Genomic DNA, 23,063 nt, shown 5'->3' with positions numbered 1-23,063 from the left:
AGGTTCTTGATTGCCTAGCAAGGACATTGTCAACCATGCAGGAATTTATACTTGAAACTTCAAAGTGGCCACTGCCAATGGCAACCAATGTGAGAGTTGATCGGGCTCATGGTAAATGTAGTTTGCAATCTACACTGAGTACTCCACAGATGCAAAGCCCTTTGCCAAGTGGTGGCAACATTCCAGGAGCAATGCCGTTCTGTCCTTCCCCCAGAATGAACACAGCCCAAAAAAGTTCGAAATACTGCGCTCAAGTGCCTGCTGAGCGCAAGAGGTAAGCCCAAGCCACAGACCATGACAGCAATTTGAAATACATCATGTGAGTTTCATTTACCCATTAGTTTAAGGAGAACATCTGCTGTCCACTGTAAAAAGGACTCTAAATCTTCTGAAGTTCTGAATAATGCTATTTGTTCAAAACGCCTCCCAAAGTCACTTATGCACCCCACACACTAAACTATCAACTGTTTGCAATACTGCTCTCAACTGAGCATTTTAAGGGCATGTTTATCAGGATTGAGAGAGGTGTGAATGGCGTGCATGTGGGCGGAAGAGTTGTCCAATTGCTTCCTGTGTGAATAAAAGCTTGTATCTATGCTTTAATTTCAAATCAGTGCATGTTTGAATAATTGAAGGTAAGGGGAAATAATTTTAAAGAAAATCGTTTAGTAAAAACAATGCTTCTAGTAATCAACAATATGTTTACATTTATTCTTTTGATTCATTTTCAAATTTTCTACATTAATAAGCTCATTTAAAAAGCAAAGTTACGTGTCTTCAAAGTTCAGAAAAACGTTAAAAAAGAGATTGGTACGTTCTGGCTTCTCAGCAAACTGGGATCCACAGGGCTCCCTTGAATTGTTCCAATTTTTGTAAACTGTTAGCTTTGATGCATGGAATAAGTAGGATTTGATATGAAAGGGACATTGGAATTTAATTAATACATTTAAAGAGAACAATGAATAAAGAAGAGAGTAGATAAAAACAAAGATAAACTGAAAAACGATGAACAACATGGAATCCACACATTAGTAGGAATAACATCATAAAAAATCAGTACAGCCAAAAAAGTACTAAAGAAAAAACAGGTAGCTGTCCCAAAAATGAGGAAGGAGAAATCTGACAGGTGGAGTAAAAAAACAAATCAACAGAAACTGGGACAGAGCCAGGCAACAGAAAGAGGACCCTGCTTTTTGATTTTGAGGTACATTTCTTTTTTTGTAGCTAAAAGTCTTATGTTTTATTTCTATGAATGAGGCTTGTCAATTGGATGATGCAAGTCCTGATTTTGTGCACGAAACAGATCTAGCTTGGCTGAATCTCCATACCACTGACGGCTACAGTGAGAAGGATGTTTTTTGACTCTTTTTTAGTTTAGAGATAACTGAGTTCCAAAGAACCAGGTGTGTTTGGGAAATGATACCGCTTAAAAATAATAGGAAAAACGTAACTCGCGGGGCTATTAAGGGCTCTATATAAGGTAAATCAAGGACCAACCATGCAATAAATGTGGAGCAACGGGATTTTCTTTAGGACAAACAATTGGCAAATCTTGGGAAACTGGTAACTGGGAAAAAAGGAGTCAGCTTGAGGGGTAAGGGGAACTAAAGAAGGAACAAAATTGAAGCTAAAATGGTTAAATTCTAGGGGGATGAGTGATGATGGCAATCTGTGCAAATGCAAGTTCACACCTCGAATTGCCAAAATAGGTTCTTTCAAACCAGACACATTTTGTATGGGAGCTCCTCTTCTGTTGTCTTTGCCCTAAGGATGGTTTGTCCGTCCAGCACTCTCGCCTCCTCTTGAACTCAACTGCTGAAGGGCTTCATCTGCAGCTAGTATCCACCTCCAGGATCACCCCCCCAGACAGGGTCATGGGGGTCTCGCCCCAGGAGATGAGGTCCCCCTTGATACTGGCACCCCGACACTGGGTGAGCAGCATGATATCGGCGGTGCCCAGGACATGGCTCCAAAGGTGGATGCGGCTCATCCAGCCCACAAATCCATTGGAGAACATGCCAAGAAGGTCATCACGGTCTTTGCCAAGCACTATGACACCTCCCGACTTTATGATGTAACCCTTCTGCAGGCCTTTTTCCTTGAGCATCAAGCCATTGGTCCAGAGCTCAGCAGCTCCAGTGGCTGAGTCCCACCGCAGACAATTATGTACCCAGTTTTCTGACTTGTGGTGCACCGGGAAGTCTACAAAGTGCCCTCCCACCCACAAACCTACGTCTGAACCCACCGTCACCACTAACTCATTGTCTCTGTTCCGAGTGCTATAGGAGAAGATGGTTTTCGTGCCTTGGTTGTTGGTCCGTACCCAAAAACAGAGAGTGAAGGCTTGCAGGACCATGTCCTTTTGTGGCCGCAGCTCCACATAGCTTGCTGTGTGTTCACTGGAGAAATAGAACGATGGGTAGGCCACCATCAACACACCTAGAAGAAAGGAAGGAACAGGAAACACTTAAAGGCATTATCTACAGTATGTGGAAGGAGAAAGATGATGTCTCCATAAGCACCTATAAAATAATGGGGAGCGTGCCTTTATCCATACCCCTGCAGAAAGAAACAAGGAGGGCAGGAGACCACTTTCACACCTGGAAAAAGTAGGCATAAAGAACAAAGGTACAGGAAATGAGACATGATCCACATCCATGGAAGTAGTGCACAGGGAGAGGACTCCCTAGCGATCACTGAACCACTCTACCTCCCTTCTTAGGGACACTCACACTACCTTTTCTTCAACCTAAATTTTGTTTTCCATCAATCCCTCTTTCACTCTCTACTGCTCTATTCTTCATCATCACTCCCTCCATTAGCATTTCCATAAAAGCCACTCCATCTAAAGGTGTCCTCGGCAGCTGTTCTCAACAGTTTATCCCCCACTACACCCTCCACAAGTGTCTCCTTGACTAGATCTTTCACCAGTTTCTCCTCTACCACGAACTCTATTGACATCTTCTCTACACACCCCTTCACCAAGATCACATTCAACTTTCCCTGTCCAGCCTTCTCCCCCTCCCTCATAATCTCTCCTCTACCACCCCCACCTACTACCCCTAAATACGAATGTCTACAGTAGCCTCTGGTTATTAAGGCAATGTGGACCAACAACATCATATTATAGTATAATTTCTCCATTCACTTTCTATCTTTTCTTTCACAGGTTATATCATTTAATCCAACTTTTGAAACTGGGTGACATGTCTGTATGTGATCTGTTGTCAATGAGCCTATCTTATACCTACTCTCTGATTTCTGCAGCAAATGGACAGACTAACATGGCTCAGGTTAAGAATCATGGTATTATAATGGAGGCCACCTTACTATAGTTCTTTACGCCAGTTAAACTGCACTAACCCAGCTCATCCTAGAAAATGGGAGTGGATGGGGGTATGGGCATGCTGGAGTCAGAGGACGATGCAAGATAAGTGAGGGGCTATTTTATATTACCCTTAGGACAATACTCCTTCTGGGGGTTTGGAACTCGGCCCGGAGGTTCTACCTCTTTTCAAACCCATCCTCCCATGAAGTGCCTAAAGCCCCACAAGAGAAATGGCTCTGGTTAACTAAATTCAAATACCACCTCAATGCCCTCTACAACTGCAACATATGTGTCACCGGTACCATTATACCACTAATGTGTGCTCCAGCACTAATCCAACCAATGTCTTCTTCACCGCCAACTAGACCAAATCACCTGTACCACATCCCATCATAGACATCAGTTGATAATTAGCACTCTTTACACACTTACCAGTCACCCACATGGGTTTGTATTCTTCCTCAACAGACTCATTTAATGCTCCACAATGTTTACTCCACAAATCTTTCCTCTGCTGCTTACTCTCCCCTGTACCATCTACCACCTGCCCCAACAATGCCTCATCAATCACCACAAAGTCTAATCTGCCCCGTACCTCTCAGCCCCTCTTCTGTCGTGAACCCCACATGTCATTTTCGGACCATGTCTCAAAGTTTGGGAGACCTTGGGATGTGGACTGTGAGGATGTCACTTTTCTTACCTGTCAGGCCAAGGCTCCTGCCTCCTGATCCAATTAGTTGCCTCCTCATATCTAGGATCTCAGACTCTATGGCACCGAGCTTTGTACCAATCACTTCAGGATTGCATTTATCTAAAGATGTGAAACAAACCAATGAGTGATAAAGTCACACTTAGAAAACTCTAAAAGTTCTCTCTGTGTTTACAGAGTACATGTGCACAGTGTTTCTAAGTGTTTCCAGAAAATCCAGAAATACAGAGGAGAATGAAACCATGTTCGGGATGATCTACGAAAATGCTGAGGTTTTTTTAACATTAATCTGCACTTAGACAAACTGCACAATATTAGACGATGTCATCAACATATCGTAAAGGCAATTAGATGTAGGGCTAAGAATGGTAAATCTGTACCTCAATGTGTATGCTTAATTGACAAATGTCGGTGGTCGATATTATGCAGTCAATGTAAAAGCAAGTGAATATCATTGTCTTTGATACTTGACACACAACCTTGTCAGGGAGCGGAATCGTCATGGGGAGGCCGTCCAACCAGAGAAGACTGATCGTAGGAAGAATGTGAGCACCCTGGCGATACTGAAAGCACAATGTGGGGACTCAGAACACCCGAGGAGACTGAACCGACCAATAGACGTACTCTTAGGGGACAAACTGCATGGGACAACTTGGGAAAATGTGAGCACTTGCGGAGACATTTAACCCTGGGAGGACCAAGGATAACCCAAGGTGCATGGAACCACCTCAGAGAGGTGCCTGTATGCATTGTGGCTGAGAGTTACACACTGGGTGATTGTGAGCACAGAGATCACCCTTTAGAGGCTGGAAGCTTCTTCAGGAAGGTTGGATCACCCTAAAGGCACTCTGCCTATCCTCAGAAGACAGTCAATAACTAACCTCGAAGTGGAGGGAGCCCCTCAATAAAGACATTAAACCCTATCAGAGAGGAAAGGCACATTAGGAGTACCGGAGCCATTTATCACCCCGACATTCATTTGTCACCATCAGATTGCAGGTCTTTCCGTCGGACTGCAGGAACCTCGTCAGAGGGCAGTCACTCCGTGCGCCTCCTTTCCCAAGTTTACAAAAGTATTTGAAGGGTAGAACAGCGTTCCCACTTTGAGACATATTCAAGTGTAGCTACAATCAGATCCTTCCTACCTTTGGCAAGTTTGGGTGAAAATGTTGACTCCACAACTCTTTCATTTAGCGGCTGGGCATGGCGGTAGTCATTCCTCAGTGTTTGGTTGTTATAATCCAGCAGTGAGTTCTCAAGCAAATTAATCTATGGAAAGAAAATGTTCAGAATGTGCATATCGCAAAGAATTACCCCCATAATTTTTTGGGGGGGTGTTGGAGTAGCGGTTTGGTCAAGAATGAACCCAACATAAAGACAAATTGACAGAAACTTGGGGCTGATCTCACAGAAATGATTGCAATGACCTTGGACTTATGAGGGGCTTGGATGATGTATCTAAGAGGACTTGTATTACAGAATGGAGCAAATGGAAACTCACAAAGTGAGCTGGCACAATCACACTAAGTGGAATACGATTTAAATATAACTGTACAGTGGATTTGGAGATTGCCTCCAGAATTTTGAGAACAATTATGGCATACAGCCAATTTAAAGTACAGTGAACATTGACAAAAAATGGATTGGGGAAAAAAATAACTTTATTGGTGGTGTTGCAGTTCCTCTCAAAAGCTATTTGTAAGAAGTGGGATCCTGGCATCAGCCCCCATTCATGCCGTTGACACCTGCTGCCACCAGCTCCCACGTAGCGCCCCTTCCAAATCCTCGCACTAATGCTTTCAAGATTAAATACCCCCAAATCTTTCCAAATATGTAATGAAAAACTTGAAAACATAGGACCTTAAGAGACTTCCCGGAAACCCTCTTCGAAGACCAACACGACTGCCAACGTAATGGTTCCCTTAAAACCGACCTCCTCATCTTGACACACAACACTGACATATGGATCAGGTCAATACACAGTTTTCTCCCACCCTCCTCTCTCTCCAAAATCCCCTTTGGACGCAAACTCAAATGCTGCTTCCCCTTTAGCCTCTTAGGCAACCTCTCTATATATATATTTACAACAATGGGAAGATCATGTTCCAAGCCAACGTCACAGTCTTAGACATGATCATGATCGATGTAATCTATCCCATCCTCCAGCCCTCCTACAATCCTCCACGTTTCCCCTCTCTACCCACCCATTATACCCTCCACCACTCTTCTGTCCTCCAGGTCCATTGGGACCACAGCTCTCATCCTGGACTGTCAAACAATCCGTTACGCTTCCCACAACTCACTTGCCACCACCTATCTCAGACCGTGAACATCCCTCCCACAAACCATCTCCATACCAATCTTCTCCTACCTTCCACAAACCATTATCTCCGTCTCCGGTTACCATTGCCACCCCTCTTCCCTCACCACAAACGGCCCACAAGTCCCCCCCTTCCTTTTTTGCCTCCTGCTACAACATCTCCAATCACCAGACACCAACAACCAGCACCTTCCCCCGCTTACACCTCAACCCCACCGAGTCCATCCCTGACAGTTCACCCCACTCCTCTCACAATTACTGAACACAACTGGCCCCTTTTCAACAAGCTCCTGTCCTAGTTTTCACACCTCCCTTGAAGAATGGACATCATCACCTAGGCTTTATTCCAGCTTAGTGACTCTCTGTCTTCCCACCACTCCTATCCTCATCACCCCCTGCAAAACCTTCCCCTACACCTTTCTAGCATACCCAAAGACAGATGCCTACCCAGCCCCAAATGAACACATCCTCTCCTAGACAACTCAGACCTTTCAATCTCCAAAATAGTTATGCAGCTTCAAATTCTTCTCCCCCCTCTTCCAATCTACCTGCTTCCCCCTCCTCCTTTCTTCCCGTAGGAGGCTTCCAGATTTCCACTATCATCTCTGACCGCATTAAAACTCACACACACCACCTCAGCACACCCCCATCCCCTCATACCTTGATACAAATCCCAACTACCTTCCCCAATCAGCCAGTTCAGAAAGACAACAGCTCTTCCCTGAACTGCATGCTACAAAATTGTCATTCTGCAGTCAAACATTGTCTTGAGCTTTCAGACTCGATCCTGACCCATAACCTTGACATCCTGATTCTCACGGAAATGTGGCCTAGTGCCTCATCTAACCATGCTCATGACCTTCTTCTCCCTCCCAACTAATGGAGGTCCTGCACTCATTCACCAAAACTCTGAGATGCTGAACCCAGCAACTCGCTCTCAGTCCATTTAAAGTTTGTTGGTGGAACTATCTACATCTACTTCCTCCAACCTCAGATTAAATGTGATTTACCATTCACCGGGTCAAAACAACACCTTCATCGAGGAATGTATTGATTTCTTCACCTCTCAGCTCATCTGCTCTGATAACAATATCTTCCTTGGTGATTTCAACATCCACTGGGGAGACGTAGGCGATAGTGATGTGGACACTTTTACCTCCTTTATCAATGCCAACAATCTCCAACAACACTACCATAAACCTACACACCACAAAGGTGCCACTCTGGATCTGATAATCTTCAATTCCCTACTACCTTAAGACATGAGACCCCATTCCAGTCACTGGTCCGATCACATGCTGACCCCGTTCTCTCTAACCAGCTCTTACACCGAAACTTATGGGCAACCCAAGAAAGAGAAAATATGGTTTAGAGACACATCCAACCTTGACACAGAAACAATGGGCATCACTGCCCTTCCCACCCTAATTGCGATCACACCCTATCTTGACATCAACGAGGCCACCAACAAGTTTAGCTCCTGCATGGAATCCCTTATTGACAAATGTGCACCACTGAAGTGCAAATTATCCAGACCAAAACCCTCTAGGCCCTGGTTCTCTAAAGAGCTTTATGAAGAATGAAACGTATCAGAAAATACAAGAAAGGATGGAGAAAAGCACAATCCTTCCTGAGTATGACTAAGCTCTGCATAGCGAGAAAACAATACAAAGACCAAATGCTCAGAGCGAAATCCTCCCATATTAGAGCCCCTGTGAATTCTGCAAAGAATAGACCAAAGCGCCTGTTCAAGGTTATTGCCCAGTCTACTAACCCCACTATTACTTCGGCTCCCAAGCCATCTGTGTCCAATTGTAATGACTTTGTGGATTTCTTTGATAAAAAAGTTTGCAACATCCATATTTCACTTCTCATCAACGACTTTCTTGAAACAGTTGGATATCAACTGTGCAAATCAATACAACCATGGTCATCTTTCTCTCCAATCTCCATGCAGGACCTACTATGAACTACCTCCAAAGTAAAACCCTCAAACCACTGTCAGGACACTATTCCAGGATCTATGAGCAAATCTCTTGCCACACACCTACTTCCCATATGGACCACCTTGGTCAATTCCTCTCTTCATCAAGGCCTCTTCCCGAAGCTACTAAAAATGGGTCAAATCACTGCGCTCTTACAAAATCAAACTCTTTATCCAGAGAATTTAAACAACTACCGCCCAGTCTCCACATTCCCATTTTTAGGCAAAGTCATAGAAAGCTGTATAGCGTCTCAACTAGCCTCACACGTCCAAACAAACAACCTCGTAGACACTCTCCAATCAGGTTTCCACCAGGGTCTCAGTACAGAAACTGCGATCCTCCAAATAGGTGATGATTCCCTTAAAATCCTTGACTCCGGAATCTCCTTTCTCCTGGGCCTCCTGCACCGCATTCGACACTGTAAACCATCATGACTTCCTTCGTATTCTTGAACTGCGCAGGGGATGTTGAGGAACAGTCCTCAACTGGTTTTCCTCTTACTTATCCAACCATTCCCAAATTGTGAAAATGGGCAACTCAAGACCAGTCAGCGTTCACCAAGGTGTCCCCCAAGGTTCGATCCTCTCCCGAACCATCTTCAACCTCTACCTAGAACCCCTATGTGTGATGTTCAGAAACTCTGGATGTCTCTGCCACCTCTAAGCAGACGATACCCAAATAAACTTGAAAATATCATCCCCAGAGGACATTGCCCTGCTTTCAAATACACTCTCAATGATTCAAAACTGGATGTCTAACCACCATTTAAAACTCAACTTAACAAACACAGAATTTCTTTTGATCTCACCTCAGAAAGCAAAAACGCATGTACAAGAATGGATGAAAAAACTTCCCGCCTTCGCAGGCTGCCCTGCCATTGTCACGAGTGCCAGATCACTAGGAATAACCCGGGACAATCATCTTAATCTCCACAGCCACATAGAATCCATGGCCAACTGTGCACAACATCAGCTTAGGCTGCTTTGGGGTATCAGACAAATGATTCCAGTACAAGACCTCAAAACAGTAGTTCAGTCTCTCGTTCTCTCTAGACTACACTATGGAATTGCCCTTCTCTCAGGCATTCCCAAAGTTCACCTAGGCTCACTGAGTGCAACACAACATGCTGCAGCATGCTTCGTCGTAGGTATCAAGAAATTCAACCACATTTTCCCTGCATTGCTAACTCTCCAATGGATCCCCATCGAAGCGCGGGCCCAATTAAAAATTGCTTCCATCACCCACAGAGCGCTGCACTCCTCCTCACCCTCCCACCTAAACGAGAAACAAAAAAATCTCCAGAGCTAATAGGAGTTCCAGAAATGCCCAATCTCTGCTCCTGGAACCCCTCACCTTCTGGCAAGAACGATACATGAATCAGTCCTTTTCTGGCAGCGCCACTAGAATCTGGAACTCTGTGCCTCCCTCACTCCACCTACCCACCTGCCTAGCAACCTTCAAAAAGGATCTCAAGCTCCTCCTATTTGATAGAAATCTTGGATAATTCACCCTCGACTAGACTTATTTACTTGCTCCAATGCACCCTGATCTGCTTCGTTTAACTGTTCATGTCCTCCACCCTATTGTTGTAACTGTCTCCTGCGGTAATTGCTTTATACTTACATTGATGTAAACGTTCGAGTTCAATTATTATTAATGTAACCCGATGTAACTCAGTATTCTGTGTTGTAAAGCGCTCTGATGCCTTCGGGCCATGTCCGTGCTATATAAAATTGCAAATAATAGATACTATATGTGCACACTATTACACATTGGCTAATGTGAAATAGCTCTATGATGATACTTTCTGTACACAGTGCTGTTGATAGAACTATGGCAATACTGAGTGCACAGAGGGTTATATGTGAAAGTCCTACAGTAATTATATGTATACACAATATATTGTTTGAGAGTCCTACAGTGACACTATATGTACACATTTTAATATGTGTTCCGCTTGCAACAATGCGTTTGTGTACCCATTGTGTACCCATTTAGTTGTGCTATATTTACACAGTGCATTGTTTATATGCACATACCAGATTTATTTCTGTATGTATTCTTTTAAAAAGGCCCTTTGGTTCACACTTATTGATCAATTATTAATGATACCTGAGTATGCGAGAGGACGATAGGCTCGTCAAACACCGTCCAGATGACATTCTCTGTACATGGCGGGGTGGTGAGTGACCCTGGGTACCGGTAAAAGTTCTTCAGATTTTCGGGCAGCATAGCTTGCACATCCAGAGAGGTGAGCTCCGTCTTCTGCCCTGCAGAGGAAAGACCAAGCATTGGACAGCATCACTTGTCAGTCTCCCTTCAGTAAGGACCCAAGATGGGCGGCTTACAGTCTGGGTCACTCTTCTGATGATGAGCTGCCCCCTGTGACAGGGTGGGGACACTCTTCATTGTGCATGATATTAGCCATTGCGCTACTTATTCTTTTCTACTTCTTGGAGGAATGATGGGTGTGAAGGCTACTGTGCTGTAGCCATCTATGTGTTAACTACCACTTACCTGCCAAGCTTGGAAAAAACTCCCTTTGTGATAAGGTACCAGACTGTGACATAGGTCAAATCCTAAATGGACTACAGTGAGCCTCTGTCCGAAAGGTGCTTGGTGCGGTAATGGGAAGGCCACTTGATTCAACCACCAAAATGGCCTTACCCGGCTTAGTGGACAAGGAAGGTTACACATATGCAGGGAAGATGTTACTTAGGTTGGGTCTTATGATGGCCAAACAAGATAGTGCCCAACACTGGGGAGAGACTGACCCTGCAACATCTGAGTCCAGATCACATATGGACGTGTGTTGTATCTGTGAGAAGCCAATCTACGAGGCCCTGGCATGCCCCCGAAAGCACTCCAGAGAATGGGATGGATGAATAATATGATATAATACATGAAATGTTTAGTGTCTATGTTGGGCGGCATACTTATGCATATATTCTACAGTGGAAAGGATGTGTAGTAATGATAATTTTCTTTTCACTCTATCTGTGACAACTTTGTGTCTGATTACTGGCAAACAGTTGTTCTATATTTTCAAATTTTCAACTTGAATAAAAAAAATTGTTAAAAAAATATTAAAACCTTAAGTGGGCTTGACTACTATTGTAGGACATCTTTCCCCCTCCTTCACTACGCCCATTAACTCCTTTTTATGGTCTCTCCTACTACAGAGCACATGCGCTGTCTGTTGCAAGACATATTGTTAGCTTAGAATAGGCTTAGAGACCACGGATTGCTTACCACTAGTTGTCTTCATTGTCACTCTCTTTTGCTTACTTCTTATTCATCAGCTGTGCGGACTTTCTTCGTTCTTATTATGTTTCTCCGATCCCTGGAGCACAGAGTGTAGGAAAGTACCATCTTGCCTGGCATGTTACCCCCATATTTCACTGTATATATGTTGTTTTAATCTATGTGTCACTGGGACCCTGCCAGGCAGGGCCACAGTGCTCATAAGTGTGCCCTGTATGTGTTGCCTGTGTGATGACTGACTGTCTCACTGAGGCTCTGCTAACCAGAACCTCAGTGGTTATGCTCTCTCTGCTTTCCAAATTGTCACTAACAGGCTAGTGACCAATTTCACCAATTCACATTGGCATACTGGAACACCCTTTTAATTCCCTAGTATATGGTACTGAGGTACCCAGGATATTGGGGTTCCAGGAGATCCCTATGGGCTGCAGCATTTCTTTTGCCACCCATAGGGAGATCTGACTATTCTTACACAGGCCTGCGAGTGCAGCCTGAGTGAAATAACGTCCACGTTATTTCACAGCCATTTACCATTGCACTTAAGTAACTTATAAGTCACCTATATGTCTAACCTTCACCTGGTGAAGGTTGGGTGCAAACTTACTTAGTGTGTGGGCACCCTGGCACTTGCCAAGGTGCCCCCACATTGTTCAGGGCGAATTCCCCGGACTTTGTGAGTGCGGGGACACCATTTCATGCGTGCACTATACATAGGTCACTACCTATGTATAGCGTCACAATGGTAACTCCGAACATGGCCATGCCGTGACACCCTCTCCCTTTGGAAATAGGTGTGAAGGCTGGGGAGGAGTAGCCTCCCCCAGCCTCTGGAAATGCTTTGATGGGCACAGATGCTGCCCATCTCTGCATAAGCCAGTCTACACTGGTTTAGGGATCCCCCAGCCCTGCTCTGGCACGAAACTGGACATAGGAAAGGGGAGTGACCACTCCCCTGACCTGCAACTCCCAGGGGAGGTGCCCAGAGCTACTCCAGTGTGCCCCAGACCTCTGCCATCTTGGAAACAGAGGTGTTGCTGGCACACTGGACTGCTCTGAGTGGCCAGTGCCAGCAGGTGGCATCAGAGACTCCTTCTGATAGGCTCTTACCTTTCTTACTAGCCTATCCTCCTTCCTAGGTAGCCAAACCTCCTTTTCTGGCTATGTAGGGTCTCTGCTTTGGGGAATTCTTCAGATACCGAATGCAAGAGCTCACCAGAGTTCCTCTGCATCTCCCTCTTCACCTTCTACCAAAGGATCGACCGCTGACTGCTCAGGACGCCTGCAAAACCGCAACAAATTAGCAAAGACGACTACTGAAACCTTGTATCGCTTCATCCTGCCGGCTTTCTCGCCTGTTTCCTGGTGGTGCATGCTCTGGGGGTAGCCTGCCTCCTTCTTGCACCAGGAGCTCTGAAGAAATCTCCAGTGGGTCGACGGAATCTTCCCCCTGCAACCGCAGGCAATAAAAGACTGCGTCACCGGTCCTCTGGATCCCCTCTCAGCACGAAGAGCGTGGTCCCTGGAACTCAGCAACTCTGTGAAAGTGACTCCCACAGTCCAGTGACTCTTCAGTCCAAGTTTGGTGGAGGTAAGTCCTTGTCTCCCCACGCTAGACTGCATTGCTGGGTACCGCGTGATTTGCAGCTGCTCCGGCTCCTGTGCACTCTTCCAGGATTTCCTTCGTGCACAGCCAAGCCTGGGTCCCCGACACTTTAACCTGCACTTTAACCTGAGTTGTCCTCCGGCGTCGTGGGACTCCCTTTTGTGACTTCGCGTGGACTCCGGTTCACTCCTCTTCTAAGTGCCTGTTCCGGTACTTCTGCGGGTGCTGCCTGCTTCTGTGAGGGCTCCCTGACTTGCTGGGCACCCCCTCTGTCTCCTCATCCAAGTGGCGACATCCTGGTCCCTCCTGGGCCACAGCAGCATCCAAAAACCCTAACCGCGACCCTTGCAGCTAGCAAGGCTTGTTTGCGGTCTTTCTGCGTGGGAACACCTCTGCAAGATTCTTCACAATGTGGGACATCCATCCTCCAAAGGGGAAGTTCCTAGTCCTCTTCATTCTTGCAAAACACCAAGCTTCTTCCATCCCGTGGCAGCTTCCTTGCACCCTCAGCTGGCATTTCCTGGGCTCTTGCCCACTCTCGACATTGTCGCGACTCTTGGACTTGGTCCCCTTGTCTTACAGGTACTCAGGTCCGGAAGTCCACTGTTGTTGCTTTACTGGTGTTGGTTTTCCTTGCAGAATCCCCCTATCATGACTTCTGTGCTCTCTGTGGGTTGTAGGTGCACTTTACACCTACCTTACAGGGCCTTGGGGTGGGCTATTTTTCTAACCCTCACTATTTTCTTACAGTCCCAGCGACCTTCTACAAGCTCACATAGGTTTGGGGTCCATTCGTGGTTCGCATTCCACTTTTGGAGTATATGGTTTGTGTTGCCCCTATACCTATGCGCTCCTATTGCAATCTATTGTAACTTTACACTGCTTGCATTACTTCCTTTTGCTATTACTGCATATTTTTGGTACTGTGTACATATTCCTTGTGTATATTTGGCATCCTCATACTGAGGGTACTCACTGAGATACTTTTGGCATATTGTCATAAAAATAAAGTATCTTTATTTTTAGTATATCTGTGTATTGTGTTTTCTTATGATATTGTGCATGTGACACCAGTGGTATAGTAGGAGCTTTGCATGTCTCCTAGTTCAACCTAAGCTGCTCTATAGCTACCTTCTATCAGCCTAAACTGCTAGAAACACCTCTTCTGCACTAATAAGGGATAACTGGACCTGGTACAGAGTGTAAGTACCCCTTGGTACCCACTACAAGCCAGGCCAGCCTCCTACACGGAGGCATTACTGTGTCCTTTACTGCTACCTTTTTAAGGTGCTACTTTTATTATTTTGCTCAAGTACTCTATGAGAGTGCATGTGTTTTTCTGCTGTCTCCCTTATATGCTTCTGTCCTCCTTTTGCAGCACTCCGTGTTCCTCTCTTGCCAATGTGCTTTTTCCCTACTTCCCCCATGTTGGCTTCTCACCCGTGTGCTTACTCCCTACCAGTTCAACATTACTGACTGTTGCCCCTTTGATCCCCTGTGCCTCCTGTGTTGCTTCCCCTACCTGCACCAATATTTCACAATCAATTACAGACCTATTAGCTTTGCCAATGCTCAGATTTCTGTTCGCATCTAGTGGCCACACGTAAAAAAACTTTAGGGATGTGATTCCTAATATAAGAAAATTTACAAATGTTTGATAGTGATTCCTAATGTGTTGCAAATCAACCTACCTCACGAGTATTAATGAGGTAGGTCGCAGTTTGCGACCCACTAGAAGTGATAGCCATCACAGGGTCAGCAGATCACTGTGTCTGTGAAAGCCTTTAAATACAGCAATCTTGTGATTTTTAAATGCAGCCTGTTTTTCCTAAACTTAACATGATGTTTTAAAAAGAAAAAAATGAAACTTTAAAGTTGAAGTTTCATTTTTTAAGATTTGTAAGTGGTCCAATGGACTACTGCCTGCTCTTAAAAAAAAAAAAATCTATTCTAAAAGGGGAAGGGTCCTGTTGGGAGTCGTTCGCTTTTGTGAATTGGTTACCACCTCCTTCAAGGAGCCAGTAAAGTATTAATGTTTGGAGATTGGAATTCGGTCACATATCATTAATACATCTCATTCAGACTCGGTATTTGGAAGGGACGCCCAAAACACACCCATTTCAAAAACAGAATTGCAAACACAAATCAGGATTTGGTAATGCGCTACTGAATAGCAATTTGTACATATATAAAACCATTTGACCATATATAAAACCATTTTTGCAGTTGTAAACAGCGCGATCAGACCATTTCCGAACACAAAAATGAAAAAATCCTTTGTACAAATGGCTCTAGGTTGTTTGGATCTTAACTTCAACTTCCACTTGAGAGCTCACAATAGAGTTTTATTCATCTAGACACCTGATGACGATGGTAATAATAACAATAATAGGAATAATAATAATAATGATAATAATCATAAAGTGTATACAATTGTATTGTGCTTAATTACTAATATAAAATTATTAATAATATAATTATTAAATTGCAATCTAATTTGTTACTATTGTATAATAATAGGGATATTCATGTAATAATAACAATAATATTAACTATTATTATCATTATTATTATTATTATTATTACTAGTAATAATAGGAATCATAGCAATAATACAAGTTATTATTTTTATTATTATTATTATTATTAGTAGTAGTAGTATGAGAACCAAGAAAACAAATGGTCTTTTGTTTTGTCTCTGCTCACAGTGTGCAGATGTCAGTAGGGAGCACTCGTGGTACCACCTTTGAAGCCACTGAAGCACTCTCTATTCGTTAGCAGGGTGTGGGAAATGTTTCAAACTCCTTTAACAGAGTTTGTCCCAACCTTAACCTACATACTGCACAAAGGTATAGCAAGTGGCCCTTCTGGATCAATGAAACTCTGCTCAAAGAGGACCTCTGCAGCTGCCTCTTATGCTTTAGCAATTTGTAGCCATATAAAAAAAGTGATAGTGATGTACCATTTTCAACTGGCCATATGACATGATTGCAGCCCAGTGCTAAATTTGTGTCAATGGTTTTCGGTGGTGGACAGAGGCACTCATTTTTGGAGACCAGGACTTATTTTACATCATCATATTTTGACCCAGATTCTGGCCAGATGTGGTAGGAGTGGATGAGTGGGAAGACACTTGGGCGTGGGGAAGTGGCTTAGACAAAGGAAAGAGAGTGGGTTGAGATGTGGCAGATACAATGATTTAGATATGGAGGAACTCTGTAAGTGTGCTGAGACAGTGACTGTGGTGTGGAGGAATGGTGGGAGAGGTGTAAAGGAAGTGATTAAGGTGTGGCTGGGATACTGAAGCAAGTCAGGCTTGAATACATTGATTGGGGTGCCGAAGAAAAAGCAAATGGTAACCAGTGGAGATGTTGATCGAGACAATAGTGAGACCATCCCTAAACTGTGTATCAATTACACTTACCCGCCTGGCGGATCTTGGCCAACTTAGAGATGAAGTCACTGTAGTAAGTGTTCTCAAAGTTCCCGTCCTGTTGGAAAAAGACCAGTACACACACGAATGAGGTAAGGCACTGACCAGTGAATGAAGTATAGCAGACAACAGTCCATAAGGTTTTTGTGAGATAAGTGAAAGCTATGAGTGACAGAAAGGTGAATGAGGTATGAGGGAAAAGGAAAAAGATCAGCAAGGGATAGATGAACAAAGTGTGAGACAACAAAGAGACACATGAGAAATGATACATTGTTATTTATTGTATTACTTTACTGAAGATATTTTTATAATACGTTCACATGCAGAGTTGGTGGTTATAGATGCATGAAATAAACTTAATGAAAGCAAAGGGTAACTTCCATTTCAAGAGGAGACCTTTGGATGAGGTCAAGTGACATAAACAAATCACTCAGAGGTATAAACGAGATCTAAGTGCTACAACTAAATACGGTGTGACAGAGATAGGTAGAAGTGATCAATGAAAAACACATTTAAAGGTTAGTTACGGTTCAGCAAACACAAAACAGAAAATTAGTTTTTTTAATGAGGTAATCCATTCACCTGCTATGCAATCATTCACCCTGCTATGTACCAATTCCATACAGAGCACTGCCACTAGACAGTAGGGGCTTGCAACAGGACTTGCACAAGGTCCCGCACTGACCCTGCCATTGATCATACAAGAGTTTGCACCCAACCATAGCCTGGATGGCTTTACCCTTTCAAAAAAAGTCATTTTCCACAAACTTGACAATTAAAAAATTGGCAAGTTTGCTGAAAAGCACGAATTTGGTTAAAGAGTGCCATATTCAAAATTGCTGCCAGACACTTCAGAATTTCATAAAATTCGCAAATTCAACTTATGGTATGTGCTTTTTTGGTTATTTTTCGTCTCTGTGATCATATCTACATGCACCCCTTTGTTGCTTATGATCTGTCATCATTTCTTCCCCTTGTCTCTGTGAATTGTTTTTATCTGCTGCTGAATTTGTGAATTTTGCCAAATCTCCGAGTTTCGTAATGTCTAAAAGAATACTGGCATCTTTGAAAAATACAAATATGATTGACTGAGCTAATGAGTCTGTAGATTGCAGCCTCACTCTTATAATTACCTTAGGGCATGAGTTATAGTTACTTCAGATAACTATCACTGGTGAATTTCAGCACTTTTATGAGTTTTAAATGACATTTTTTACTGACATATTCACCTGTCACTTCAACCTTTGTTTTTTTCAGTGAATTTATATATTTTATTTAATATAAAGTAATATAGTACCAATCTTAACTATAACACCACTTGAATTTTTTTTTTTTATAGTGCACTACTATTTTTTTACTATTTCATTACCATAATTTACTATGCAAATTCTAAGCAGCACGAAGCCACTGACCGTGTGGGCCATGAAGTTTGTGCAGGGCATGCACCCAGCCCCTTATGAGTACCGAACCCTCTGCCATGTGTTTGGTGTGACCACAGGACGTGGCTGCCTAACCACAGTGGGCAGCAAACATTATTTTTTTGGTGCAATTGGGCTGGGTCCGGGCTGGGGCCAGCAGAGGTTCCATGGATCCCCAAAATGACCCAAAACTTTATTTTTATTTTAACTCCTGGGGATGTCTGGGAAGTCTCTTTGGAACCTCCCCCTCCCCCCCCCCCCCCCCCCACACACACACATTACCCAGTGGGTCAGGATACCCCTACCCTGACCTCTTCCTTATATGTTGTTATTAAACACATTCAAGGACAAAGAGACCCACCCACCCACTGCAGACCTGTGGGGATCCATAATATCCTCCACTAAAGCACTGCTTTGTTATGTATACATACATTCCAAACTTTAATTGCTAAGAAACGTCTGAACAGATTTACACCAAATCACAAAAAGAAAGCTTACTAGACCAAGGTCTAGCTTACTGTCAAAATTGGAGTAAGTCTATTAAACCGTTTTTGCAGTATTGCTGTTCAATTCTCCTATGGAAAAAACATGGGTTTGCTGAGTTAAATTGGCTCATCCTTTTTTGTAGAAAGTTTCATAAAGATTTGTCAAACAAGCCCACAGTTAAAAACAAACCAAAAAAAATCAATTTCTTATGGAAATGTGATCCTAAATATGCAGTTTATGCAACGGAATGTTTTCATATTTATTTGTTAAAAAAAAGGCATTTAACAAAAACCAGGTGGTAAGGGGTTCCATTTGTGCAGTCGGATAAAATCACACTGAAGAGCCTCCCTGGCTATTTGGGCAGATGTTTTCCTGTATTAAAAGCTATCTGTGATGCAATTAACATTTACTGTACTGTGGCAATAAACATTTATTTGACCTTTGGACTGTAACAATGAATGTATGAATGTGTACGTATTTGCACAGTTTCTCCAGGAAACGTGTTCTTTGACCACATTTATTTTCACTGTCATGGCATATATGTGTATGTCATGTTGAAAACATTTATTTTCATTGTCATGGCATATATACTTATGACATGTTGAAAACATTTATTGTCACTGTCATGGTAGATATATATGGTGTGCTGAAAAAACTAAATATGCCACAATAAACCATGTTACTGGAAAATGCTTTTAAAACTTTATCACTACACAGCAATGGATGAATTTAAACCTATCACCATAGGAAAGCGTAACTAAAGCTATCATGAAGTGGCTTTGTAGAAGAAAAGGCGTGAGCACATATGCCTATGGCATGGTTACAGAGATTTGGGGCTATTCACAAATGTAACGTAGACTTGGAAGTACATTTTCACATTTAATTTACTCTTACATTTTGAAATAGCTTTACTGCTTCTGGGTATTCACACAATCTGAGTACAAACTTACTTAAAAACTATAATTTACATGTCCCCACCCTTTGGAAAAGGGGGTGGAGTGTAACCCACAAGTGTAAGTTACTACTGAAAATAAACCCAGGCAAAACCAATGGTATGGTATGGCATGGTATAGAATAGCCTGTCATTCTATAGTATGTTATGGCCTGCCATTATATGGTATGGTATGGTATGGTATGCTACTATTTGATATGGTATGGTCTGTCATTGCATGATATGGTATGGTATGGCATGGCCTGTCATTCTATAGTATGGTATGATTTTTTATGTTTTGTCATGGTATGATAGGGTATGGTATGGCCTATCATTGTATGGTATGGTAAGATAGGTATATGATATGGAATGGTATGGCATGTCAGTGTATAGCATGGTATGGTCTGTCAGTGTATAGCATGGTATGGCAAGCCATTGTACAGTACAGTGTGGTATGGCATGCAATAGTACAGGATGGTATGATACGGTACAGTATGGCATAGTATGGTCTGTCATTGTATAGTGTGGTATGTTATGACCTGTTTTGGTATGATATAAAATGGTATGATATGGTCTGTCATTGTACAGTATGATGTGGTACAGTATGTCCTGTCATTGTATAGCCTGGTGGTATGGTATGATATGTTATGGTATGGTATATCACTTTATTGTATGGTATGGCTTGCCACTGTAAGTGTGGTATGGTATGGAATGACCTGTCACTGTATAATATGGTATGGTATAGTATGATGGTATGCTACGGTATGTTATGCCCTGTCATTGTATAGTGTGTATGTTATAGCCTGTCATCATATGGCAAGGTATGGTATGGTATTGTATGGTACGTCTTGTCACTGTATGATATGGTATGTTTTGGTATGGCCTGTCATTTTATATTTTGATATTATGGTATAGTCTGTTACAACCTGTCAGGTTATGTATGGTATGGTATGGTATGGTACAATATGGTACAGTACAGTACCGTATGGTATGGAATGGCATGGCCTATCATTGAATGGTATGGGATAGCATGGCCTGTCGTCATATGGTATGGCATGGTATGGATTTGTATGGTATTATAGGTAAGATATGGTTGGGCTAGTTTTGCTCTCTAGTGTACTATGGTATGATATGGCCTGTCATTGAATAATATGGTACAGTTTATGGTATGATATTGTACAGCTTGTTATTACATAGTGTGGTATGGTAGGGTATGGCCTGTCATTATGTTGTACGGTATGGTATAACTAGTCATTAAATATCATAGTATGGTATGGGCTGTATGGCATGGTGTGGTACGGTATCTCTATATCCTGTTATTGTATAATATGATAGTGTCTGTCATGTATAGTATGAGATGGACTTTTATTGTATGGCATAGTAAGGTATGATATTGTATGGTCTGGCATAGTATTGTAGGGTATGGTAAATCCTGTCACTGTATGTATTGCAAGGTATGTTCTATCATTGTGTAGTAGGGAATGATACAGTAAAGTATGGTATTATATGGTATGGTACAGTATCATATGGTATGACATGTCATTGTATAGTATGGTATGTTATGGTAAACTAGGGTATGGTAAGGTATGGCTTGCCATTTTCTAGTATGGGTACAGGCTGCCATTGTATACCATGAGAAGTATGGTATGGTATGGTATGGTATGGTATGGCATTGTTTGGTATAGTATGGAATGGTATGGTATGGTCTGTCATGGTTTGGTATGGTATGGTCTGTCATTGTATATTATGGTATGTATGGTATGGTATCGTTTGGTACAGTACAGTACGGTCTGGTATGGTATGGTATGGTATCACCCATCATGATATGGTATTGAATAATCTTTCATTGTATAGTGTAGTATGGTATGGTCTGCCATTATATAGTGTGGTATGGTATGGTCTGTCATACTGTGGTATACTATGGTATGATATGGATGGTGCAGCATGGTATGGCCTGTCATTATATAGTATGGCATGTTGTGATATGACCTGTCATTGTATTGTATGGCATGGCATGTTATGACTTGTCACTGTATAGTATGGTATGGTGTGGTATGGCCTGTCACTGTGTGGTATGGTAGGGTATGGCTTGCCATTACATAGTATGGTATAGCAGGGTATGGCCTGGTATGTTACATTATGGTATAGTACGTATGACCTGTCATTGTATGGTGTTGTATAGTATGGTATGCCTCATCATTGTATATTATTGAATGGTATCACCTATGATTGTATGGTATGGTGTAATATGGCCTGTCATTGTTGGTATGTTATGCTATGGTATGGTATAGTATGGCATATATGGTATGCTACGGGACGGCATGCCATTGCACAGTGTGGTATGGTGGGGTATGAACTGCCATTGTATTGTGTGTGACTGTAATGTATGGCTTATCAATCTATGATATGGTCGGGAATGGTATGGCCTGTCATTGTATGGTATGGTCTGTCATTGTATGGTATGACATGGCATGTCTTGGCATGGTATGGCCTTTGACGCTATGGTAAGGTAAGGTATGGTATGGTATGAAATTGAATGGTATGGTATGGTATAACATGCCATTGTATAGTATTGTGTGGTATTCTCATTGTATAGTATGATATGGTGTGGCCTGTCATCACACAGCATGGTAAGGTACAGTATGGTATAGTATAGTATGGTATGGTATGGTATGGTATGGTAGGGTAGGTTATAGTATGGCATGGTATGGTATGGTATGGTATGACCTGTAATTGTATAGGATTGTATGGTATGGCTGGTCCTTGAATGGTATGGCCTGTCATTGCATAGTAAGGTATGGTATGGCCTGTGACTTTATCGTACAGTATGGTATGACCCGTTATTGTATAGTATGGTACAGCTTGTCATTTTATAGTATGGTATGGCCTGTCATTGAATAGTATAGTATGATACAGTATGATACAGTAAAATGTGGTATGGTATGACTCTTCATTGTATAGTAGTGTGTGGTATGGTATGGCTTGTCGTTGTATACAATAGTATAATATGGCCTGACATTGTATAGTATAGAATCGCATGGCATCGTATGGTATGGTCTGTCGCTGTATGGTATGGGCAGCACTGTATGTATAGTATGGTGTGATATGAAATGGCATTATATAGTATGATATGGTAAGATTTGGCCTGTCGTATGGTATGGTAACGTAAGGTATGGTATAGTCTAACATTGTATGGTATGGTATGGTATGTACGGTATGGTATAGTATGTTATGGCCTGTTGTGTCTTGGCATGGTATGATCTGTCATGGTATGGTATGATATGGTATGGTATGATATGGCCTGATGCTTCATAGTATGGTATGGTCTGTCATTGTATAGTGTGGCATGGTATAGTCTGTCATTCTGTGGTATGGTATGGTAAGGCATGGCATGGTGTAGTATGATATGGCCTGTCGTTATATAGTATGGCATTGTTGGAAATGGCCCTTTTTGCAGGGTTATCCCCAAACTTTTTGCATTCTTCCTCCTATTTTTTCTGAGTTGTTTTTGCTGTTTTTTTGTCTCTGCGCACTTAACCACTGCAGATCCGTGCCAAAGTGCAAGTCCTCCCTATGTAAATTGTAT

At 42.6% G+C, this 23,063-nt stretch overlaps 1 protein-coding gene across 2 annotated transcripts in view; it reads right to left on the bottom strand.

The window, feature by feature from the left end:
- Positions 1-687: 687 nt before the first annotated feature.
- Positions 688-23,063, bottom strand: part of CA6 (carbonic anhydrase 6) — a 231,446-nt gene continuing 209,070 nt past the window's right edge. For both annotated transcript variants that reach the window (XM_069241154.1, XM_069241153.1), the window contains exons 5-9: positions 16,634-16,700; positions 10,455-10,612; positions 5,183-5,306; positions 4,029-4,139; positions 688-2,439 (exon numbers count right to left, since the gene is read on the bottom strand). In XM_069241154.1, the coding sequence (XP_069097255.1) occupies positions 1,826-2,439; positions 4,029-4,139; positions 5,183-5,306; positions 10,455-10,612; positions 16,634-16,700 (1,074 nt within the window). In that variant the 3' untranslated portion in view covers positions 688-1,825. The remainder of the gene's footprint in view (positions 2,440-4,028; positions 4,140-5,182; positions 5,307-10,454; positions 10,613-16,633; positions 16,701-23,063) is intronic.

This window comes from Pleurodeles waltl, chromosome 6 (assembly GCF_031143425.1).
Source record: "Pleurodeles waltl isolate 20211129_DDA chromosome 6, aPleWal1.hap1.20221129, whole genome shotgun sequence".
Lineage (NCBI taxonomy): Eukaryota > Metazoa > Chordata > Amphibia > Caudata > Salamandridae > Pleurodeles > Pleurodeles waltl.
The sequence above is the reverse complement of the archived record's forward strand: the minus strand, read 5'-3'. Positions and strand labels throughout refer to the sequence as shown.